Genomic DNA, 26,319 nt, shown 5'->3' with positions numbered 1-26,319 from the left:
AAGTCGAGAATGGTCGTTCAGGTTACCGGGAGATTATGACATGTAAGAAAAGTCGAAAACTGGGTTTCGTTCTCGACAAAAATTTCAACTTTAACGGTAGTTTTGTTTAAGAAAGTAAATCAGGCAATGCATTCCGGACTTCCACATTTCATTTCTTGTAAGGAATTGCATCAATGTTCGCGCGCACTTGTGCAATAGACCTCTTTCACATTCCACTGCTCATGTGCCCGTCGCGGGGTAACTCGAGGACGCAAACCGCGAACTCACGCGAGATCTCGCAAAAATAGACCTGTGGACAAGTTGGGAGGCATAAACAATGGGAGGCCATGCAATAGGAATGTGAATATCTCCATGATTAATTATTCTATCAGTAGGGAACCCAAAAATTCTGTCGACATCCAATGACTTATTGGAGACATTTATGAATTATTGCTTATCACGAAATAAAAAATATTTTGTTGTTAACGCCTGGCAAACCATCGGTTCGGATTCGTACACAATAAATATCAGATATGGGCTGAAATAATATTAATGTGTGTGTGCGTGTATGTATGCAGATATTTATTGTATTTAACATAATTTAAATATTTATAAAGCATTATACAGATAAATACATTCAGGATTCTTGTCGGGATTTCTTTTCACCAAGTTATTTAAAATTTTGTTCGATATTTGGAATAAAATTAAATGATACATATGAAAGTTGAGCTATGGTATATAAAACATTACAATCAAGCTCGTAGGACCGGTATATGGAGTTGTTGGAGAGAAGGGGGCACAATCTGTAGTGGAGGGACACAGTCTAGTTGGTGGGGGGGGAGGGGGGGCAAAAGCCATATTTTAAACCGGGTTTATAAAAGTGGGGCTATAGCCCCCCCCCCCCAACTTCTTGGTTGCTACCGACCTGAGAATGGCCAGAAATTTAACTGTATTGCATAAACAGCTATTTAAATTCGAAACAAGATTATTTAACCTAAGAAAGATGTAAGTTTTATTTATAACAGATTAGACTAACCGACAACTTGATAATATAGAGCTTTACAAACTCAGGATGGTCTCTTTATCATGATGGTTTATTATGCGCAGTCATAAGGTACTTTGTTTGAATGTTTGAAGCAAACATATTAAGTACCATGTCAGGCCCGTAGCCAGGGGGGATCAGACGATTCCCCCATGCAGGATTGAGAGTTCCGCTCAAATGAAAAACATAATAATCGGATTTTACATATAAGAGTCCTTGTTCTCAAATGACCTGGATAACGTAACAAGAATGTCTGTCTGAGGTTCCATTTGCTGAAAGTTCGATCCTCCTCAGTGGGCCCGTTTATTTCCCGTCCCAACCAATGATCCATCAAAGGACGTCGTGTATGCTATTCTGTTTGTGGGATGTGAGAAGTATGCCATGTATGATTTACTATAAATACACTGGTATGACTGAAAACAAACGGTTTCTTGTTGTGGCTTTGTGACCAGGCCATTTTACATGCATTCCACAACTTAATGCAACTTGTTAACATATATTATGCAACAAAAGTTTGTGTATTATTCTTGAGTATAACCGGCATCATCTCATTGATTGGCAAGGTGTTCTCTCTCTACATACATACATACATACATACATACATACATACATATATACATACATATAAATATATATATAGAGAGGATACTCCCCTCGTGTGTTGTGATATCATAATTTATTAGCACTCGTTGATAAAAGTATGAAATCCTCGGCTTGCCTCGGATTTCATACTAATAAATTATGATATCACAAGACACAAGGGGGGTATTCTTTTTATCATCCATTATCATTCTTTTCATTTGCGATAATGTCAAAATGTGGGTTGAATGTCAGCGGTAGACTCGTTAACTAACAGAACGGCAGTGGCATGACGTCACTTATGGTAGGTTTAGCACCGAAACAAACACAGTGACGTAACAAAACATTGTCTTGTGATTAAAATTTGACCATTCAAGATTATAAGAAGCGATATCTCCTGCAGAGAATATCGCAAATTATAGTACCAGCGATATCTCCTACAAAAGCCTTTAATGAATGATAAATATATATATATCTGGGGACCCCTCCCCCCTGTCTATGGCTCCGCGCCTTTGGCACTTGCGTTTGATGAGTTCCGTTTACATGAAATTTTGAACCCCCCCCCCCACGCTAATCATGCTGGCTACGGGCCTGAAGTAATATACACTATCATAAGTTAGACCAAACATCAAATTAGGATCGTGTCGGGTTGCATGGGTCTACCACCCTGGAAAGGTTGCTGCACTTTGTTATGTATAATCATGTACGTTATAAAAACATGTGATACTTGCATACCATATCGATATATAGGACTTCTCCCTATACTTGTAAATGTGTATCAAAGTGCTGATGTTATCGGTAATGATCTCGACCAATGTTCTCAGGTACGAAATACAAATTAGTAACCAAACACTATTGTACATGTATACAGATATATGTTTACTTCAAATTGATCTTCATGTAAAGAAGAAGATGTCATCTTCTAAATTCTTCAAAACAAACAATGCAAACAGCATGTCAACTTTTACTTCCGCGTTTACATGTGATGTCAAACTTTGAGCCGCGTTTACTCGGTTTCTGACGTCATGCTAAGTTGTAGGTTTTCGCGTGTGACGGCTCATATAAGTTTTAAAACTTCGTAAATATCAGATATTATTTCAAGTGAAGTTTTATGTATTCGATATAAATGATAGTGAAAATAAAATAAAATAATAAATAAAATACGATAAATAAATAAATAAATACGATAAATAAATAAGTAAATAAATAAATAATTTGTAATTAGACATGTAACATTGATTAGTAGTTGTACGACTGTATTTTTTAATGAAACGATAAGGGGAAAATAGAGCTGTGATAAAGGTTTATGTGAGTTAGGGGTTTTGTTGGGGGGGATTTTAGGGGTAAGGGGAGGCATATTTTATTAAATTTTAAATACTGAAACATCACTGGATGAGTATTTAACTATTATTCTAATTGTTAAAAGTAAAAGACACATTCCACTAAAGTTAATTTTATTGTATGAATCTTTTAATTTTGCGTTGTTAACAAACCCTTGACAGGCGGCTCCAGAGACTTCGTCTAAGTTAATGTTTCACTGCTTTTGGTCTTAAACTATTCCGATGTAAACTTTAGTAGACCATTTTTTGCAGCCATTTTACCATCTTATACGAAATATGTACGTTAGTCGCTAGAGATTCATAGCTCATACGAAGCTACTCACGATGCTCATGACAACTGTCGATCATGCCTCCCAATCGGTATATAGCCTCGATACCGTCCAATTTGGCAAGGAATGGTACTCTTCGTGCACATGCGCAATGGGAATGTGAAAGAGGTCTATTATAGTAGTGTTTTCCCTAGAAATGTGGCACGGCATGGTAGACAAAACCATTTTGGGGGCATTTTCAGGGCACTTTTTTGCATTAAAGACAAAACTAATAATTGAAATAAACATAAATGTAATTAATGTTTTTGCCTTAATAAATGAATGGCAAAATATATAACAGATATTTTTATTAATTAATAATATAATTTTTGAGTGTTTCATCAAGGCAATTTTTTAATTAATTATTGAAAAAAGTTTGTTTAATCTCAGGGCAGCATGGTGCTGGTAAAGGCAAGATGGTGCTAAACTACTGAGGCATGGTGCTGCACCATGCTAAAACAAGCTAGGGAAAACACTATATAGTCATTCCACGTTAAAGCAGCGTCCACTGGATAAATACGTTTTGTTTTCTTGTACGAAATTACACCAATGTTCCTGCACACTTGTGCAATTGCAAGCAATTTCGGCAATCTGCGTTTAAGCAGCACCCACTAGATAAATAAGTAGTAGAAAGAAAGAAATGTTTTATTTAACGACGCACTCAACACATTTTATTTACGGTTATATGGCGTCAGACATATGGTTAAGGACCACACAGATTTTGAGAGGAAACCCGCTGTCGCCACTACATGGGCTACTCTTCCGATTAGCAGCAAGGGATCTTTTATTTGCACTTCCCACAGGCAGGATAGCACAAACCATGGCCTTTGTTGAACCAGTTATGTATCACTGGTCGGTGCAAGTGGTTTACACCTACCCATTGAGCCTTGCGGAGCACTCACTCAGGGTTTAGAGTCGGTATTTGGATTAAAAATCCCATGCCTCGACTGGGATCCGAACCCAGTACCTACCAGCCTGTAGACCGATGGCCTGCCACGACGCCACCGAGGCCAGTAAAATAAGTAGTAGTAACAGGAATTCAATTCTAACTTTCATATAGTTGTGGTAACCTATATTTTGTGGTAACTTGTAAATGGGTTACCAGACACAATGCTTATTTCGATGCCTGTTAAAGCTAATATTTTCCCACACAATCGATTATGGATTTTTATAATGTCAGATCAATTTTCAATTACAATCAATCACTGGAACATCACTAAACAAAACTGGATTTCTGTCGAAACAAGCCAAATATATTGGTCCTAAACCAAAATGTTCTTAATCAATTAACACGTAAAAACTGGACTACTGAAGACAAAACTGAAGGAAGCAATTCATCACAGATCTGGTTAATAAGCATAGAAGACAATGACTGAATGCAGGGCAAGCTCTGCCGCTCGCCAAATTTGCCAGTTGCAAATTTTAAACACAACTGTCAAATTTTATTTTAATTTGGCGAAAGAATTTCATGTAATAATCAGGGCAAGCTCTGGGTGAACAGAACAATTTGCCAAATCATCTATTTAAACTTAAAAATTGCAAAAACCCAGTTATTTTCTAATAAAATAACAATTATTACATAAAATGTATTCCCCAAATTAAAATAAAATTCACCTATTGTTTTTAAAATTCACAATTGGAGAATTTGGCGAGTGCCAGCGCTAGCCCTGAATAATTGATATTTTGATGAAAATATTTGTGGGTTTTTGCAATTTTTGGCATTTAATAGATAATTTGGCGAAAACCGTTTACATAGCTAGAGCTTGCCGTGGAATGAATATGAGAATTTGATTTACAATTTTGTAATTTTAAACAACACAAATGGGGACAGGATCCATTTCTGTAACATCTGCCAATACAATAAGTTAAATCTAGATAAACAAATACGATCACTAACCAACACCTACAATTAAGAAAACACAACTGAAGATCTTAGATGTGGCAATTTAACAAGAACATAAATTGAGAATAAAATGACTATGTTGTTCTATAAAATGTGCACTCACGATTCTAATTACAACACCAAATTATGTTTCAATGTTCTAATGTAGGCCCTACTTACCAGAACAATAAGTGCCTGAACAAAAAGTGTCGGCCTGAAATGATAAAAAACAAATAATTAATTAGCAGTCCTGTCCTGTGATATTAAGTAACAGTGTCTTCCAAGTTTGTTACGATGTTATTTATGAATTCCATTTAAGTGGGATACTAAATTCTCAGGTGGGATACCAGATTTTGAAATGTTAGTATCCAACTGGGATACTGGCCAAATTTTTTAATCTCGAACACTAACCCAGTGTTTCTGCCAGAAAGAAATTTTTGGGTATGGTACTATGTAACTGAATGCAACTACAGTCAATACTGGGTATGGGGGGCCTCTGCAAGAAAAAAAAAAGAGGGTAAAATTTAGGGATTGGGTTATGAAACCCATACAGTAATGATAAGAGTAATTAATTTTATCAAAATGTTAACTTAAAAAAATAAATCTGCAAATGTTTTGGGTATGGCACCATACCCGTTTTACCCTCTGGCAGAAACCATGTGACCATTATTACCGATTTATCGTGGAAACTGATCCTGAAAATTTGATGGATCGGTCAATCTAATTAAAATTAGCTCTACTGTTACCTGTGGATCTAACAGCAGCCCATTGAAGCTCATGTCCAGTTGACCTTTCATTTGACCAATCAAAACATTACTTGCAAAATCATGCCAGTGATTTGAAAAGAATATGAAAACATTTGGGATTATGCCGAGGGTATACAAAATGATTCGGGTGAATTACGAAGTATGCCGGAAACTAATTCCAATATAAATCTTTTTATAAAATTTGTTTCAAGACGAAAAAAAACACCCATAATGGTATAGACATAAAATCTGTTTATGCTTGTATACAACCAAGTTTATTACTGCACTTTTCCCCATTTTTTAATGTTGAAATAGACCAACAAGTTCGCCTATTGCATAAATAGTCTCGCCCAATATTTTTAGAATTTGTATGCTCCCAAATAACGCTATAAAAGGCGAAATGTAATTGGTCAATATTTAAATTATTTATAGATGACATGTCACCTGAACATGGTAGACCAGTAGAGCTAACTTTAGTCAGATTAGTGGATCGGTATGACTTTCCTTTGGCACTGCCACATATAAAGAACATTATAAAAAAAAAAAAATTATCATAAATAGTTAAGAAAAAAATAATATATATATATATATGTATATATGTATGTATATATATATTTGTGTGTGTGTGTGTGTGTGTGCGTGTGCGTGTGTGCATGTGTGTGTGTGTGTGCATGTGTGTTCTATTAATTAATAAATTTTATTTTATTTTACTTTAATCTCATTTATTTTATTTTATTTTATTAACTTTAATTAATTTTTATTTCATTTCTATTAAAGCCGCACACCCTAGTTCCATCCAGCGAAAATAAATTATAATTTGGTTAATCTACAAACCTGTAACACACTTACCGGTAGATCACGTTTTTATCAAATGGAGTGAAAAAGCAGGTTTTATATCGATAAATACCATGGGAATCCCCATGTCCCAATTGCTTGAAATAATTTTGAAAGTTAGTATTCTGATGTCACCAGTAGATGTCGCTCGAAGCACAACAATGCCTACGTCACAACAAATTTCACAGACTTGGAATGCGTTCCTTTCACCTCTCCTGGACATGTTCCAACTGTTCTGTCCTGGTTGTATCCCCTCTCCAGATATCGTAAGAAATTATTGGTTTTAAGGGTTTGTAACGTTTTGTATGGAGACACTTACTTGTCTGAACTTTATTGTTACTGAAAATGTTCACGAACTGTGAAGAAAAATCTCACAAATGAACAACAAATCGGATGTTGATTGCACGAACCGTGCACGAGAAAACAACCGAACCAAAATGATAGCGGTCACGTGGTATACCAACGTCTGTGACATTGAAATGGAAATATCCCCTCTAAAAATAGATTAGACCTTGTCTGCTCAACGGTTTTTTCTCAAAGGCCCGTGCCATTTTATGAAATACGAAAAATTCATTTTGTGGTATTACAAAAACCAGGATTACCAAAAAACACTTCAGGTGAATGGAAATGTATATTCTAAATAATAAACGGTAAGTAAAGTGCAATTTTATTTGTGAAAAAAATGGGTTTAATAGCGAAAAACAACGCCGTAATGGTTAACAACTAGCCGTAACTAGGGTGTGTCCCTTTAATTAAAGCCGCACACCCTAGTTCCATCCAGCGAAAATAAATTATAATTTGGTTAATCTACAAACCTGTAACACACTTAGATCATGTTTTTATCAAATGGAGTGAAAAAGCAGGTTTTATATCGATAAATACCATGGGAATCCCCATGTCCCAATTGCTTGAAATAATTTTGAAAGTTAGTATTCTGATGTCACCGGTAGATGTCGCTCGAAGCACAACAATGCCTATGTCACGACAAATTTCACAGACTTTGTTTCACCTCTCCTGGACATGTTCCAACTGTTCTGTCCTGGTTGTATCCCCTCTCCAGATATCGTAAGACTTAGCAAAATTATTGGTTTTAAGGGTTTGTAACGTTTTGTATTGAGACACTTACTTGTCTGAACTTTATTGTTACTGAAAATGTTCACGAACTGTAAAGAAAAATCTCACAAATAAACAACAACAAATCGGATGTTGATTGCGCGAACCGTGCACGAGAGAACAAACCGAACCAAAATGATAACGGTCACGTGATATACCAACGTCTGTGACATTGAAATTGAAATATCCCCTCTAAAAATAGATTGGACCTCGCTTGCTTAACGTTTTTTTCTCGACAGCACGTCTTGTGAAAAAATGCAAAAAATGCATTTCGTGGTTTTACAAACATCAGGATTACCAAAAAGCACTTCAGGTAGGTACCGCAGACCAAAAAAATATTTTAATTTTTTTTTTTCTTTATGGTCATAGTTTCATTAAATATGTTGCTCTTATTGAAAAAACATCACTATATTATCCAAATGAAGCAAAATAAAGTCGTAGTAGCCTTGTACTTCTGTGACCAAACATGGCCGACATGACGATTTTAATTGTCATTTACGTCCACTTTTGTAAACCAAAAAATAACAGAGAAATCTCTGTTGTAAGCTTATACATGTTACAAGCAATTATCAATGTTGCATCTCTGAAAATTTCAAGTGAAAATATAAAGGGTTACTATTATTTCTGATAACATATGTATTCTTGGGGTAGGTTCGAAACCGCTCCAAAATGACAAAAAAACACAGAAATCTTGGAATACGTAATTTAATGACATAATAATTGATGCAAATGTTACATCAGAATAACATTTTCAGTTCACATTTATTTACGCTGATACAATAATGTACATCCAGACCAATAATAAAAAGGAAAACATAAAGGTTTAGATCGCAGATGGAAAGTGGATACACGTTACATAAAAAAATAAGCTTCTTGTTTCAAAATATTTTAATTTTTTTAACTAGACTCATAATAATATTGAATACTTGAAGATTTCAATAAAAGATGCAATAAAACTTATCATATGTACCAGTCTTTTAACTCAAACCAGTAAAAACTTATCACACGACGAATGCCAATGATTGGCCAATATGTTTAATCAATTTCTTACAAAAATATTTACATACTTTACACCTTCAATATCATTATTAAAAACAAAGCAATGTAAGTAGCCATATTTCACCTTTGAAAGGAATGTCCAAACACTCGTACAATATCAGAAAGGTAAATATCTATCCAGAAAAAATATCCCCAAAACATATTTTAGCAGCTGAAACACTTAAGGCATGAGACAGCAGTCACACGTGTGCTAAATAATTTACTAAATGCAGCTATGATTATTTTAGTTCAATAAAGTGCTTTATAAAAACAAATTCAAACAATGAATTATTATAAATATAACTATATACCACTTTGAATTATAATAAAACATTTATGGCTAGATCTACCGAATTTAGCATCCATGAAAGAGTATTAGTCTAAATTTGTCTATGAATTATTGTCACACACTTCATTTCTGTTCTAGGTTCTGTCACAGTTGGAAACAGAAAACATAACGGCATCAAGCTTGAAGTATAATTGAATCTACTGAAAGTTGTCTCATAACCACGTGTACTCTCCCACTCCGTTTCCATTTCAGGTTTCTCCATAGACGCACAGAGACTACACATTTCCTGAATAAAGAAAAATACCCATTATGACCATGGTTATTTATCTTTTTGTTTCAAATATTGTAATTAGTTTGACATAATATTTGTAAACAGAAATATTCATTACATCAGATGAAACAAACCTTCAAATGTTTTTTCTGTATGTAGTTATTTTCACTTTACTTTTAGTATCTTTTACAAATAATTAATTCTTTACCATTTTTAACAGTAATATTCATTGATGAAGTGATGAAAAAGTATAATTATACTTAGAATTTAATGTTACTTGGTTACCAAAAAATTTAAGTTTGTGTCACAATGTGAGAAGTTATGGTACCTGAAACATTTTCTTTCAAAAAGGTATTTACAAATATAACAGACTTAAAAAGTACAAATTCTGTTTAATTTATTTCCATTGCATTAATACTATTCTTTTGTATAAAACTGATCTAGTCATATGCTAAACTCATTCAAATGATTTACATAAAAATAGATTTACGTCTATATTTGAATAGTTATGCATTATCAAAATGTTTTTTAAAATCAACTTCAGCTATCAGAAACTGCTGAGTCATCATGATAAGCAAAACATTATTTTAAGTTATTTTGAATTAAATATGCATTGTCTTCTAAAAATAACGCTTCAGTATGATATATATTCTACCCAAAAAGTTAATAATGGGTGGATAAATAATGACAAAGCATCAAATACGTTTAATTTTATCAAAATGTGTCCCTGCTGTGAAGTTCTATATTTTCGCTTTTGCGGGTCAGTGGGTCAGAGTTACCTCCCTTGAAATATTTTCGATGTCGAATTAAACTAAATTGCTTTTTTTTTTAAATTACCAAAAAATTATTTTTATGCTGTTTTATTATATTACTATATATATCTATCAATATCTCAGTGAAATCGCCCTTTTTGGGGCAAAATAAGACGTATTCAAAGTTTCACTTGCCTCAAAAAAAGTCTTTTTGTAGTCGTTCAACTTCGGAAACAGGATATACATCAATCGGAAGGTGTGTACTTGTCATAACAACAACAAAAAACGTGCAAAATCGTCATCAAAATAAGCGTATTCTGGCCTTGAACAACACTACCAATTGTGAACCAAACTCGTGACATTTCGGAATATGGGCGCAGCAGCGCCCCTAGCGGCGGCTGCGGTCGCTACAGGTGAATGGAAATGTGTATTCTAAATAATAAAATGTAAATGTGTATTCTAAATAATAAAATGTAAGTAAAGTGCAATTTTATTTGTGAAAAATGGGGTTTAATAGCGAAAAACAGAGTGTCAGGTGTTTTTTCCTACATCCTCGTGATACTGGGTTGGTTAAATATCCGATATGAAACCGGATCTGCAGGAGTGCAGCAGTGAATTACGACTTTAAACAATACCGTATTAACACAGCATTTTGTACAATGACACTCACCAAGATTGGAGAAATGGTGCTTATTAAAACACACAGCATCCAAATAATTCTGCTGCAAATCATTTTGTTAATTGTTTCAAACAACACTCAAGAGCTTTTCGCAGACACAATCAGGAAGTTCACTGTCATATGATGATGTAAGGGAAATAACTCTTATTTTGTTTCCCTCTCAACATTCGGAATACCTCGCACATTTACGGGTAGAATCGTGAGTTACTAAAACGTTTTTTAAAACAGGTGTTGGGAGACTAATCAAAATTATACCCAAACATGTTTTTATCAGTGGGGCAGATGGGTGCAAAAAAAAATTCACATTTGTTCGTAAAAACATAAAATTTGGCGAATATGATTATGAGCCCAGAGGTAATTAAGCATTCGCTTGATGCGCGGTCGGTCTGGGATCGATCCCCGTGACGGTTGGTATGTGCTATCCTGTCTATGGGATTGTGCATATAAAAGATCTCTTGCTGCTAATCGAAAAGAGTAGCCCATGAAGTGGCGACAGCGGGTTTCCTTTCTCAATATCTGTCTGACGCCATATAACCGTAAATAAAATGTGTTGAGTGCATCGTTAAGTAAAACATTTCCTTCCTTCAATGATTATGGTGATTAAAGTAGTTTGTTTTTATTTAACGACGTCACTAGAGCACATTGATTTTTTTTATCTTATCATCGGCTATTGGACGTCAAACATGATCATTCTGACAGTTTTTTTAGAGGAAACTCGCTGTCGCCACATAGGCTACTCTTTAACGACAGGCAGCAAGAGATCTTTTATTTGCGCTTCCCACAGGCAGGATAGCACAAACCATGGCCTTTGTTGAAACAGTTATGGATCACTGGTCGGTGCAAGTGGTTTACACTTACCCATTGAGCACTCTCAGGGTTTGGAGTCGGTATCTGGATTAAAAATCCCATGCTTCGACTGGGATCCGAACCCAGTACCTACCAGCCTGTAGACCGATGGCCTAACCACGACGCCACCGAGGTAGGTTTTATGGTGATTAAACCACGCCCCGCCCCCCCCCCCCCCCCCCCCATTGGCGATGACGCAACTGTTGCTAGGTTAGACAAACTTTCAACACTGCCTTTGACTTTTGAACTTTTGTACCACTAAGGTTTCAGGCATGTCCATCCCGGGTCCTATCTCTGGATAGCCAGGGACCTGACCCGAGACAGAAAATGACTGAGACAAGTTAGAATTTTACACTAAAAATAGAAGGGGGGTAACTAATATAATATTTTTGAAGCACACCCAAAAACTAAAAGGAAAATTATACTCATTGATAGGAAAAAGGTTTTTGTCCCATCAACACTGCAGATTCGTTTGAATCGACCGATATGGGAGGGGGAGAGGGGGGTTCGCCCGATAATGTTTTATTTAAAACGCCGATAGTGGAAGCCCTACTAAGTATCCCCCCCCCCCCCCCCCGCCTCCAACTCTGAAGCTGTATGAGTTAAACCCCCTTCCACGTTGAAAGTATGTTCATGTTGTAATGGATATCGGATTTTTTCCCCATAGCGTGCCTACTTTAATAGTATACAAGTTCAGTTTGGATCGCCTACCAATTTGGGTTTCTTACTGTGCGTGTGCGTGCGTGCGTGCGTGCGTGCGTGCGTGTGTGTGTGCCTCATCTTGATGAGCACATTAAATTATATATTGGGCACGTATTTATATATTGGCTTAGTCTAGACTGTGGCGTACGGGAAAATACATTGAAAACAAGCCCCATCGGAACACCCGCCTGCTCGTGATCGTTTCGAGTTGCACACCGTCCAAGAAAATCTTGGACCAACCTCCGTATTCCAAAACAGTCAGCATCTATAACATAATTTTATTTATTTCATTTCAACATATATTTGTGCTTATAGCCAATTACGGTTCAAGCACGCTGTCCTGGGCACACACCTCAGCTATCTTGGCTGTCTGTCCTGACTGCGGGTTAGTTGTTAATTGTTAGTGGTTAGTGAGAGAGAAGATGGCCATACATCTATCCACCGAGTCATTAAAACTCGCTCTGGGTGGGAGCCGGTACCGGGCTGTGAACCCTGTACCTACCAGCCTTATGTCCGATGGCTTAACCACGATGCCACCGAGACCGGTTATAACTTTAAGTATCTTCCACCTCATAGATCTTCGCGGGGGCGGGATATAGCTCAGTCGGTTGAGCGCTCGCATGGGGTGCTTGCGTCGCAGGATTGTATCACCTCGGTGAATCCATTCAACTGATTGGATTTTTCTTGTTCCAGCCAGTGCACCACAACCGGTCAAAGGCCGTGCACACGGTATGCATTTTCCAATCTGTGCATGGGAAAGCGCACATAAAAAATCCCTTGCTGTTAATGGAAAAACAAATGTAAAGGGTTTCACCCGACAATTCAGAATTAACAAATGTTTGACATCCAATAGATGATTAATTAATTAATGTGCTCCTAAAACAAAACAAACAAATAGCCGATGCAGTGACGGATCTAAGGGCGCTCAGTTACCCTAAATTTTACTCTTTTTCTATCTTTCATTTTTTTTACGTTGCAGAATCAGAGGAATCCCTTTGGGAATGGTTGTGGCCTTAGGCCACATGCCATTGCACCCCCCCCCCCCCCCACACACACACACATACACACGTTAAACAATAAATAAATAATATTTAAAAAAATTGATTTTCTGGATTCGCCACTGCGATGATTAATTAATCAATGTGATCTAGTGGTGGAAATATAATTGTTTATACCAAGATAAAAAGGGACAACTAAATTTGTGAAAAATATTAATATTTAGGTAATAATAAAAAAAACCCCACACACCCCCAAAACAGGAGTACAAACGTTATCTAAACCTGTAGGCTAGGGGTGAATAGTTTAAAATAAATAAATTAAAAATTAAAACCACCTCACCCAACCATATACATTGTTTTCGCACGTTACCTAAACATTTTCTTCTACTTCATTTTATTTTATTATTAATTAATTAATTTAATTAATATTATTATCTTTTTAATGCCTATTGGATCAGTACTTAATTGCGAAGGTGATCCCAACCTGTCCAACACCAAGGTATTGGTTCCAATAATGATTGAATGGATGTTAAACAACATACCAGCATGAAAAACATTTCGGCTAATGAATAAATGAATGAACGAATGGATGAATGAATGAATGAATGTTTAACAACACCCCAGCTCAAAAAGGTCGGCTAATTAGTGTCTAAATGATTGGCCTTACCAGATTAAACAAAACAACAAAACAGTTAACTTAGCCAGTGTCGTATCTCTGTACGTCCACGAACTTTAATAACAAGTGACGATATGACTACAATATATTATTGTAAACAAGGCTTTGCAAGATTTTAAACATGATCACAGTATGGCGGTATGAAGTACGAGTTATTGAAATCAGCTGACACTTGAAAGCAGGTGTCAGCTATGAAATATAACGGCGATAACGCTCATTAGCAGCCCATTTTTTAATTTAAAAACATTTTTTCCATTTTGGGATATTGCATTTCGTTTTCATTTTAGATTGAAAAAATATAAATATATCATTGTCGAGTTAATACAATTTTTTAAAAAGGCGCCAGGAACGGTGTGGGAAGTGGGCAAGGGTCCTCCCCTCCTCTAAACTCAATCGATAATGCAATGGCCTCCTCCCCGCTGGAAGGCGAATTAATACATTTCTGGCCCTTTCAGTTGCTAGCATCTTCCCACTCGTATGCAGGGGTCAAAATACAGCCGTCCCGACCGTCTTTTACCGGTCTGTATGTCGTCCTGTCGGACTGGCAATTCACACATTAGTCTGAGTCAGACATGTTTGGTTCGGAAGGTTTTGATTCGGGCCGGCAGAATTTATAGCTTACAGGAGCGAAAATCCGGCAGGAATTTTCGCCAATTTCGACCTCTGCTTTTTTAAATTATATGTACTAGTATTATGGAGAGGACCTAACAAGTTCAGCAAGTTGATCATTTAGACCCATTTGTGCGGAATTCAAATTCTCCTCTGCTGAAACTGCAATATTACTTTGCCGCGTGGCAAATGTTTTAAAGGTGTACAAGAAAAAAACTAACTGAAAACAGTTGAGTCATGACAAGTCTATAAACGACTAAGAAGACTGCCACTATAAATCTACGTCTTGCACCTTTCAGTATGTCCATGTTTAAAAAAAAAATCATATCACATGCACGCGCGCAGACACACACACACACACACACACACACACACACACACACACACACACACTGGTATATATTTGTATGTACAGTATATGTGTACGTCAGTTCACAAGGAATGACTTGCTAATCACAGTTTTTACGCAACCAAATCCAAACAATTCGTGCGGCAAACGAGTTCTGCCGTATTCTTCCACGGACGAATTCGCAGGGTCAAAGGTCAGTATTTCGTTATAGGTTTTACTGGAGCCTATTCCTCCCAATATGAACACCTTTCCTTCGTGCTGAACAATGCCGTAACCACACCTGTGGAAATTTGGCACAGTCGACTTGTATGCCACTTCAGACTCTTGGTTGTAGGACAGGATCTTTCCGTCTGGTACGATGATGTACACTTCCCTGTTCAACACAACAGAAGACGTCAAGCCGGAGGAAAACGGCAGGTTACAGACCACGGTCGTAGTTCTGTTCCTGATGTTGAAACATTGGACAGACTGTACTTCTGCGTCGTTCATAGTAATTCCGCCAAAAACAAAGACGTTTCCTTTAATAACAGACGCGGATGCTGATCTGATGGGCATGGTTAAGTAGCCTGCTAGCTGCCACTGTCCCATGGTTATGTTAAATTCTTCTATGCTGGCGAGGGTTTTGTCATCTTCCGTGAGCGTGTCGTTATAGCCGCCCAGGACATACAGACTGTCCTCAACTGCCACCATCGAATGGCGCCTGCGACCCATGAGTAGAGTCTCACACGCAAACCATTTATTCTGCACGCTCTGGAAATACATGAGACCTTTGAGTTTCCCCGACCCACCAGACACAAATATCGCGTTGCCGTATGCACACGAGGCAAATTCGATGCCAGGGTCATAGATCATTGCTGATAAAGTGAACCACGTTTGCTGCTGACAGCTGTAGCAGATAACCTCTCGAGAAGTCCGACTAATATTCCCACTGCCTCCAATACAACAAATGACTTCTTCGTAGGCTCCATAATTTCTGTAAGTAAGTCTAGGGGATATGAATTCCGATCTTCTTGCTGGGAGAAGATGGTATCGTTTAGCTTCCTCCAGCACTTTGCGGCATCTCTCACTTTCTCTGACAAAGGGATGCTGTTCTAGAACTTCAACGAGGTACTCTGCCCTAACAAGGGGAAGCCGTAGGTGTTCAAACAGCTCATCAACAAACTGGCTTCTGTTCTGGAAGTCTTTTGTTATCCATTTAAACACAGCATCACAGACCATTTCTTCGTTTGGTGTTTTTAGGTCATTGCTATCAATAAGCTCCAAGACTTCTTGTTTTTCCAACTGAAGAAAGTCGTCTGTGAGCCAAATCTTTGGGAAGTGGGATGCAACGAACGGGTGCAGTCTCGTAATAAGATACTCACAATTGTAGACATGGGCCAGCTTCCACATCGCAAGACAATTTTCTGCATCTACATTACCAAGGAGAAATTCTTCACAGTGCAGCTGAAGGGATCTGATCTGAAGCATAACTGAAGCATGAAGCAGCACCTGTACATTTTCAGTAGTCAAAATCTTTTTGTCAAAGTAGATAAAGTCTATCACTGCCTTGAACGTTTCTCTGTCAACCTCTTGCAGCATGACTATGCCATCTTGACTCTCTTTCATTCCTGATGAGTACATGGCATCAAAATAAGGAGACACTGCAGCCATAATGACTCGATGACAGAAAAAGCTTGTATTGTCTACTATAATTTCAGTGTCTGTGTAACGTCTGTCATCATAGAAACGACGAAGACCTGTCCGCAAGTGTTCCATCAGTATGGATCTACCGTCATTGTTCTGTGACATGGTGTCAGCAACAGAAATACTTCACTAGTCTTTAGTTCAATAGTAGATTGTAGTTTAAAGTCTTGTGGTGTTGTTACATGCTGATCTGAAAATTAACAAAAATGGGAATTAAAAACTGAATAATTGTTCAAACTTTAGATTATTTGATTGTTTTAAAGTAGTATCATTATACTTTGTGTAATGTTTCAAATATTTGTTTCTTCTATTTGGTACGTAGCCCAGTGGTACAGTGCTCGCTAGATGCGCGGTCAGTGTGGGATCGATCCCCGTAGGTGGGCCCATTGGGCTATTTCTCGTTCCAGCCAGTGCACCACGACTGGTATATCAAAGAACGTGGTATGTACCACCCTGTCTGTGGGATGGTGCATATAAAAGATCCCTTGCTGCTAATCGAAAAGAGTAGCCCATAATATATCTGATGCCATATAACCATAAATAAAATGTGTTGAGTGCGTCGTTAAATAAAACATTTCTTTCCTTATTAGTATTTACAAGTAAAAAAAAAGTACTAACATAATTTTAATTTGTCTTTAATTTGATTAAATAACTTTATATTATGTTATCAGCTAAACAAAGATTGAGATACTAAATTAATTAATCTGTTTGAAAATTATCATCTGTTGACCTGTTTCGGTGAGGGACCTGTTTCGGTGGTTGCGTCGTTTGTGCGCAACAGTACTACATTTGAAGATTTCTGACGTTGTTGACTTTTGCATGGGGAGAGTAACAAATATCTGTCAAATTCACAGAAATGTTAATAAAAATAAAGTTAAAAGGAGCAAAGAAAGCAAGATTGAACTTGATTTACTCATAAACATGACACATTTCTTAATACTTCTTTTCTATGATTTTCAAAGACTGTCATTTGAAAGAAAACATAATTTTAAAAACTATTTTTGTCTATTCTCAACTGTACTGCTATCTAGTTATTGAAGTCACATGATTGTGACTGTCTACTGACAAACCTCTCTCAGATACTTGCCCAAAATATATATGGTTTTTATATGTTTCAACATAAATATCTTTCTGGATATCTGTTTATATATTTAAACAATTTTACTGTTATAACCATTAATTTTCTCAACTTATAACACCATTGCAAGACATCAGAATTGTTATATCTGTTTTCCCAAAATGATGTCTGTTAACACTGATTCTTGAGGACTCCATTTTGTAATTTGCCTTAAAATATTCACAATAAATTTTTATAAATTATTATTATAAGTACACATTTTGTTGAACAACATACATGTTTTGATAAAACACTGAAAAGTTTTGTGTTGGAAAGATTTTCTGTAAGTTATACCACTAAAAGTTTTACTCACCGAAACAGGTTACGTAGTTAATAATATTTACTGCTAATGCATGCTACGTTTTTTTTATGCATGTGTGGTAAACTTAACTATATAGCGGCCAGTTAAGTGCTCATTTGAACCTTAGAAATACTAATAAATATTGATATGCTTTAGAACCGAATGCTTATGCTCACCGAAACTGGTTCACAATCCAATGATACATAATTTATGATCGGGTAATATCAACAGTAGGAATCTACTGGTAATGGGGGGGGGGGGGGGGGGAGGGGCGAGACGTAGTCCAATGGTAAAACACTTGCTTGATGCGCGGTCGGTTTGGGATCGATCCCCATCAGTGGGCCCACTGGGCTATTTCTCGCTCCAGCCAGTGCACCATGACTAGTACATCAAAGGCCGTTGTATGTGCTATCCTGCTAATTGAAAAGAGTAGCCCATGAAGTGGCGACAGCGGGCTTCCTCCCTCACTATCTGTGTGGTCCTTAACAATATGTCCGACGCCACATAACAGTAAATAAAATGTGTTGAGTGCATTGTTAAATAAACCATTTTCATCCTTCCTACTAGTAGTAGATTAAGTTGTCAGTTTTAATTATACATGTATAAAAATCATTGGTTTATAAAATATTATTTATTTATTAATATATTTCGTGAAATTACATGCATGTTCAAAGAACTGAATATCATTTCATTTCATTTCAACTTATTTCCATCCTTATATCAAATTAAGGTTCAAGCACACTGTCCTTGGCACACACCTCAGCTATATGGGCTGTTTGTCCAGGACAGTGGGTTAGTTGTTAAAGGGACATACCCTAGTTTCAACCCGTGAAAATTAACAATAAGTTTAGTTAGTCTACAAACCTGTAACACATTTGGATACCATGACAATTGAGTGAAACATGAGTCTGTGACTTTGAAATGGTGAAATACCCTCTAAAAATAGACCAAAACTCAACTCCATAACTGTTAATTCTCAGACGCACGTGCATTTTTAAAAATATTAAAAATGCATTTTGTGATATTAAAAACACCAGGATGACCAAAAAAACTTTGAATGTGCGGAAATGGATAATCTAAACAATAAAATCTAAGTAACGTATGATTTCAGTTATCTAAAAAGGGCTATAATAGTAAATATATGCCTTAGTGTTTAAAAACTAGGGTATGTCCCTTTAACTGTTAGTGGTTAGTGAGAATGAAGAGGGTGTAGTGTCCTTACACTAGTCCATAGGGACGTAGAATGTGTGGTTCTAAGGTCGACGACAGTCACTTTTCTCACCCTTGTTTTGGCTTCGTACACAGTAATTTTTTGATATGATATATTTAACAAAAGGTACTTTTTATTTCTTTCATCTTTTGAAACTTAAAATTAATATTTTGTCCAGAGTTATGAAAAATAACAAAATACCAACCTGTAAACAACGTTGTCTCCTTGTTATAGAAATTTGACAGGGGTCAAGGTTAGTAACCATTTTTTATTGTAATGTGGCGAAGCATTGTAATAATATAGCTAATTTGGAATTTGAATGACATCAGTATTCCAATGATGTCACTTTGAATCGCCTTACAATAACCATACACTGGGTACATGACGTTTCCGTTTTAAGAATGCTGGAAAAATTCCAATGCAAACTTGCTATTGAAATTTTTTTGTTTGAACATTACTAATGCATCTGAATGTATTTGAAGAAAATCTTGTGATTAAAAAATTGTACCTTTTAAGAAATATGGATTTCAAGTGAAATTACGGTAAGATATGCTATATTTATTGTACAGTGCTGTCCGGTGTATCGGCATACCTAAGCATTCAAGGATCATTTTCTATGTGAACACTGTAAAATACTTAATAAAATGTGTCTCTCACCAACGAAGCAGTGCATAATCTGAAATGCACTACAAATTGTTTTATGTCTGTAGTAAATAAACATTTTAAAATGGTGCATAAATATATCCATCCCCTTGTATCCAAAACGATTTGCATGTCCGGTGATTCGGCACAGTAGATGTGGATCGTTAACCCCGCTATTTATAGACCGCCCATGACCTCACTTTTAGCCCATAAACGCTACACTATTGTCCCAGAATTATTTTAGTACGTTTTTGTTTAGTCTTGTTAAAAAAATTACTATGAAAATTAACGATCACACATGACCCATCTCATGATCAGTTTCGGAATCGTTTTCTTGAGTGGCACAGTACTGCAGATGCATACATGTTCATTGTCATGCATGGCTAAGATGCCTACAGGAATTAAAAAAAATTCTCATGTAGATAGTGCACACACGTGGATCTTATTTTGCTTTTATTTTTTTTATAACAATGTGACAATTGTGAAATGGAATGACTGTCAATTAAGGTGTAACATTTTCCTTTTCAGTTTAAATAAAAATAACCGAACAAAAATAATTACATTTATACTGTTTACGATCATTTTAAAAATGTAGGAAAGGTGTTTTTAAACTGGTTTTAACATTCTTAATATCAATAAGGCTGACCTACTTCGCGTTTATATACACGAAAACAGGTGAATGATTTATTTTGAAATTATGATATAATTATTGATAATGTTGTTTGTTTAGTTTTTTAATTGCACCCTTAACAATAAATATGTTGATACTTGATTAACCATTGAAAACGGAATTGAACTTTAATTCACCAACAACATGACAACTTCCTAAGCATACTTAAGCAAAATACCAAGTGCGCTGAATCACCGGACGCGCCGATACACCGGACACGTTTGTATACGAACCCAAAACAAGGGTGCGAATAGTGACTGTCGTCGACCTTAGTATTGACATAACGTGCCCCGTGCACTAGCCTTACACCTACCCATTGAGCCCTTAAGAACTCGCTCTGGGTTGGAGCCGGTACCGGGCTGCGAACCCTGTACGTACCAGCCTGTACTCCGATGGCTTAACCGCGACGCCACCGAATATCAACACCGACAAGTGATTCCTCGATTATCGCCCTTTAACTTAAAGTTTAAGACCGATTAAATTATTACACTAAGTTACGAATTAAGCTGTTCATTATTAAGCTACGGATATTAGTGGTTCAGTAATTTATTCAATTTAATGATATTTGGACACAAATGTACCTTTAGACATGTACTTCATTCGGTGTGAAAATAAAATAAACTTACAATCAGTACCGTGGTCAAAGTTACATTCTCGAACCAAGGGAAATAATCGAACCCGGAAGTTTAGTGTTAGCATTTCGATAACGTCCCCTTGGTATGATAAATAGTAAACAAAGCTATGCACGATGTCAGACGTCACAAGTGCTAGACTCGTTTATTTCAAGAGTGGTGTAAACAGAACAGGTACGTCAATTATTTGCCTTGTTAAATAACTAGGCATATTGTTAACGCAAATAAAGCAACTGATATAATACCAATTTTCCGCTAAAATAAAATGGATACATGACCCCAAAAAAAGAATATGTTACGTTTCATTCCATGACATCAGACCTATTCATGAATATGATCATTATGATGAGATGAAGTACATGACACCAAGCTTAAGACCCAAAAATATTTATTCAAACCCCCCCCCCCCCCCCCAACCCCAACCCCCCCAGCTTAATAACCTGCAAGAGCAGGCTGGCAGGATGCACACGCCTGTACATTGTATGACTGTACAGGATTTAAAAATAAATAAAATATATATATATATATATATATATATATATATATATATATATACATACATACATATATAGGTTATAGATGGGTCGAGTGATGCTTATCCGGAAAATAAATTAGAAACTTGAAAAGAAAAAGAAGCAAATTTGCTTGAGCTGGGTGGGTGTATGGGTTCGACCCCCGACCCCCGAAATTCCCCTCCTGTACACGCGTCTGGGGTGGTCGAAGCTCAGGTGAGAAACAGAATAAGGATGGCAGGGTTCGCCATGCCCATAGCCAAATTAGCCAACTGCCATTTTTATTTATAAAAGGTGGCTACAACATTTAGTATTTGATAACTTTCAGAGAATACGGGGACATTTGCTAAAACTATTGTTTTTTATTTTTTAATCGGAGCCCGAGTACTCTGTCGTTCGAGAGCTAAACGGATATTTGGACGGTTATGATCGCTCTCTCTAGCGAAAACACGGAATGGCTGCTAGGCAGCCACCGGGTAGGCGGCAATTCCTGTTCTAATACAACAATAATCCCATGTTGTACGCTATATACCGTTAAATTGATCATTTTCGAGTTAGCTGATAACAATTATTTGACATATTAATCATTAATACATCGAGGTCATCCTAGAACACAAATCCTACGCCATGACGACGAAGAAATAGTAGAACACGACGATTGATGATTTCATCCCTGTAGTAAAGACCTGTAACCTTCCCTTGACAAATGTGGAGATCTGTTCTACGTGCCATGGTGACGCCACCGCACACCATTATTGAGTCACTTCCATACCGATCATGAGGTACACTTGCAGCCTCTTGATAACTTAGCCTGAGCCAAGCCCTTACACGTAACATGACATTTAACCAACGATCGTTTATAAATGGCAAATGACGCCAACACCCATTCCAGACGAGTTTGGCGATGTCTAGCAGTTAAATGTAAATTAATGTACGGTTTATGAACACGTAAGAAAGCAGCATGCAGGCGGTTACGAACTGTGTGTGTGCTGAATCGAAACCCTGCTCCCTTTTTGAGTTTGCTGTTGTACGAAGGGCTCTGGCGATGAGTCTCTCTTAAAGTCAGGTGGCGGCCGTTGTGATCTGTCCTGTAATTACCGGCCTCGGTGGCGCAGTGGTTAAGTCATCGGACTACAGGCAGGTAGGTACAGGGTTCGCAGCTCGGTACCGGCTCCAACCCAAAGCGAGTTCTTAAGGGCTCAATGGGTAGGTGTAAGGCCACTACACCCTCTTCTCTCTCACTAAACAAATAACACCTAACCCACTGTCCTGGACACACAGCCAAGATAGCTGAGGTGTGTGTGCCCAGGATTCGTGTTTGAACGTTAATTGGATATAATCATGAAAACAAGTTGAAATCAAATGTCCTGCAATCTACCGGTTGTTCTGTGTCTGCTAATGACTGACAATATGAAACATTCATTTTTTGGGGGGTGTAAGTCTGTTTGTCCAGCCGGGAGCATCCCTATAACTCAAAGACCATCCTCCAATGTTACAATCGGCTAGTGACCGAGTCATCACAGCCTTTTATGCTCAAAAAGTGCACGTGTAGCATTATTTAAGCATTTTAAGTATAGAGAGATTGTGAAAAGCCATTCTTATACGCGCGCACGCCTTGCATTTGAGTGCGAAGGTAATAAAACAAATTATGAATATAGACGTCACATCACATGTAATCCATAATGACTTGGCTACACTATCGATTGTAGTTAAAGACTATAAGTATCATAACATGTTAATCTTAAAAAATATAATAATTTCAATACCCCCTACTTCTTGTGAACGGTATATGCACTTTATTGGTTCATTTAAGTATACTCTTATGGCAGATATGTTTGAATAGGTTTGCTTGTATACGATTAATGTTGATATAAAATCTTAAGAGCAGGTGCGTGTGCAGGGGTGGGATGGAATGAATGAATGAATGAATGTTTAACGACACCCCAGCACGAAAAATACATCGGCTATTGGGTGTCAAACTATGGTAATGCAAATAAATAAAGTGATGATCAACATCAATATAAAAATTCAAAAACAGTGTAAAGAACTGTGCAAAAACACAAATATCACAGAATTTTACGGATACTGAATATTACTCAAAACTTCAATTTTGTGCTGTATTGGCCATTCTCAAAGAGAATGTTACACCCCTGCACCACGGTGAGGTTACAGCACACGCAGGGGAGGTGGGATGGAGGTCGAAACCCCACGGCTCCAAACTAATTATTTTGTGTAATAGTTTTTTTCCAGGGAAGCATTATCCACCACTACCACCCCTACCACCCTAAAAGGTTTGTTCTTCATTGTCTAGACCCTCACCTGCCCATTTTCCTGAACCCGCGCCTGCACAAAGTTATTGTCCTGTTTATAGTATATATATATATTTTTTTTTTTATCATTCACAGTTTGTGATGGAAACTAACACTTACAGAGAAGTTCACCAGCGCCACCTATGCCAAGGCCTCGTGTGTCAGCTGGAAAATGGTAAGAACACGGACACGACAATATCCGTGCAGGGCGAGACGTTTCACTGTCACCGCGTCGTGCTGTCCGCGGTGTCATCCTTCTTCAACGCCATGTACTCCTCTGGTATGAAGGAGAGTGTTGACGGCATGGTTACCCTCCACAACGTCACGCCGTCGACGTTTCACGACGTCCTCCACTTCATGTACAATGGAACCGTCGACATCAACGACGAAAACGTCGTCGACTTCCTGCGCACCGCCAGCATCTTCCAGATCACGACTCTGTTGCATATTTGTGAGAAGTTCCTCTTGGACATCTTGTCCCTGAAGAACGTCCTTGAGGTGTGGAGACTCGCCAGTGCGTACAGCTGCCCAACGCTACGGGAGTACGCGTGGGATTTCATTGTGGACAATTTCTCAGACCTCTCTCGCAGGGATGAGTTTCAAGACATCACGAAGGACGAACTGCTGTCGATGATAAACGACGACAATTTGAATGTCGTTAACGAAGAATCCGTCTGTGATGCGACACTGACGTGGATTCGCTTCGAGCAAAGCAGAGTGAATCATCTGCTTGAGATCTTCCACAATCTGAGGTTTCCGTTGATGCGCACTACTTACATAAACTCCCTTTTGGAGTCCAATGCGTTGTTAACAGAGAATAAAGAATGTAAAGAATATCTTCAACAAATGACTAAAACTGCCACAAAGTCGACGATTGATCCCCAGGCCGTCAAAGAACGCAACGAACCGGTGCTAGTCATGGTGGACGGCAGACGCCAGGACGTCATCTGTTTCAGTCTTCAGAGGAAGAAATGCTTCTCCTTGGCCAAGTTCCCGTACTTCGCCGACGGCAAGGCCTCGTGCACGTACAACGGTGACATATACGTGTGTGGGGGAACCACGGGTATGGTTGCAGATCGCTTGGTGAAGTTCGAATCTAAACGAAACCGCTGGGAAGAGTGCTCATCCATGCTGAATGGTCGCTGTTACCACGAGCTAGTGGCGACTAGTGAATGTCTGTACAGTCTGGGTGGGTTCTCCATGGATACAGCTTTGTCCAGTATAGAGGAATATAACACTGCTGCAGGGAGCTGGGGAAAAGTGGGAGATCTGGTGGTTGCGGTTGGCGGCATGTCGGCGGCAGTATTGCACGACACCATTTACATTTTTGGAGGTAAACGAAACCGTGTGGAAAGGAAGACTCCCATATTCCAGAGTTTTAATACGAAAACTAGGACATCTTCAGGGCTGGAGAATCTTCCAATTAATATATGCTGGAGCCAAGCTTTGACCATCGACGACAGTATCTACGTCATCAGCCCAGACGGCAACGTCATCAAGTATTGCTCAGAATCTCACCCGTCTATCGTGAGCGTGATCAAGGACCTCGACTGTCAGTATTTCAGAATTATCGGACACAACAGAAAAATCATCATTCTTCAGGTTGGAGATTTGAAAAACTACGACGAACTACGGGTATTTGATCCCAAGTACAACAATTACTGTGTTGCCAGAGAGAGGCTGCCGAGATCGTTGTGCGATTCCGATTGGCTAAAAGTGGTAATTAATCGTCAACATTTGAAGTATGAATATCTGTCCCATAGCTCACACAGATAGACAGAAAATGGATGTTAAAATATAAAATTCTAACATTATGATTGTGAGATACTACGTAACAACATGTACGCAATGGACTTAGTTGACTGCATAATTTTGTTTTGCTAATACGCAATGTACCAATTTGAGTGCAATCCTCCCCCCCCCCCCCCCCCCACACACACACACGTTTAAATCCATTGTCTCGTCTCTCCATCTTAAAACATCGTTTCCTAATGCAAAATTCAAACACAAATGTGTTTTAATACTCTGGGTGCTTTCGTATATGGTCAACTCTCTTTATATAACTCGTCCCGTCTTTTAACACCATTGTTTTATATTTATTTAGAAGATTAGCGCTCATGAGCGTACAAGCTCCAATTTTTTGTAAGGTGTGCGTCGGGGGGGGGGGGGGGGGGGGGGGGGGTTGCGGGCTGATTTTTGCCCGAATAAAAA

General features: G+C 37.8%; 3 protein-coding genes and 1 long non-coding RNA gene across 7 annotated transcripts in view; 1 reads left to right on the top strand and 3 right to left on the bottom strand.

Moving 5' to 3' along the window:
- Window positions 1-10,984, bottom strand: part of LOC121379405 (WW domain binding protein 1-like) — a 24,283-nt gene extending 13,299 nt beyond the window's left edge. Inside the window, exons 1-2 of the mRNA XM_041508008.1 lie at window positions 10,844-10,984; window positions 5,311-5,344 (exon numbers count right to left, since the gene is read on the bottom strand). Coding sequence (XP_041363942.1) covers window positions 5,311-5,344; window positions 10,844-10,906 — 97 coding nt within the window. The 5' untranslated portion in view covers window positions 10,907-10,984. The remainder of the gene's footprint in view (window positions 1-5,310; window positions 5,345-10,843) is intronic.
- Window positions 8,725-10,358, bottom strand: LOC121379406. Its single transcript, XR_005958837.1, has 2 exons — window positions 10,125-10,358; window positions 8,725-9,436 (listed from the first exon to the last, which is right to left on the bottom strand). It is a non-coding gene; the product is annotated as an uncharacterized LOC121379406 (long non-coding RNA).
- LOC121379403 (kelch-like protein 24) lies at window positions 10,374-26,319 on the top strand. Of its 2 annotated transcripts, none has more exons than XM_041508007.1 (2): window positions 10,374-10,646; window positions 24,205-26,319. In XM_041508007.1, the coding sequence occupies exon 2, from the start codon at window positions 24,211-24,213 to the stop codon at window positions 25,882-25,884; it is 1,674 nt and encodes a 557-aa protein (XP_041363941.1). In that variant the 5' UTR covers window positions 10,374-10,646; window positions 24,205-24,210; the 3' UTR covers window positions 25,885-26,319. The 2 variants fall into 2 exon arrangements, with proteins under 2 accessions (XP_041363941.1, XP_041363940.1); XM_041508006.1 differs by lacking the exon at window positions 10,374-10,646 and adding an exon at window positions 21,369-21,461.
- On the bottom strand, window positions 14,096-24,366 carry LOC121379402 (kelch-like protein 24). Of its 3 annotated transcripts, none has more exons than XM_041508004.1 (2): window positions 24,229-24,366; window positions 14,096-16,905 (listed from the first exon to the last, which is right to left on the bottom strand). In XM_041508004.1, exon 2 carries the CDS (start codon window positions 16,818-16,820, stop codon window positions 15,111-15,113), a length of 1,710 nt encoding a protein of 569 aa, XP_041363938.1. In that variant the 5' UTR covers window positions 16,821-16,905; window positions 24,229-24,366; the 3' UTR covers window positions 14,096-15,110. The 3 variants fall into 3 exon arrangements, with proteins under 3 accessions (XP_041363938.1, XP_041363937.1, XP_041363939.1); XM_041508003.1 differs by lacking the exon at window positions 24,229-24,366 and adding an exon at window positions 21,282-21,330; XM_041508005.1 differs by lacking the exon at window positions 24,229-24,366 and adding an exon at window positions 21,237-21,312.

The sequence above is a fragment of the Gigantopelta aegis genome, chromosome 8 (assembly GCF_016097555.1).
Source record: "Gigantopelta aegis isolate Gae_Host chromosome 8, Gae_host_genome, whole genome shotgun sequence".
Lineage (NCBI taxonomy): Eukaryota > Metazoa > Mollusca > Gastropoda > Neomphalida > Peltospiridae > Gigantopelta > Gigantopelta aegis.
This window is presented reverse-complemented; position numbering and strand designations above follow the sequence as displayed.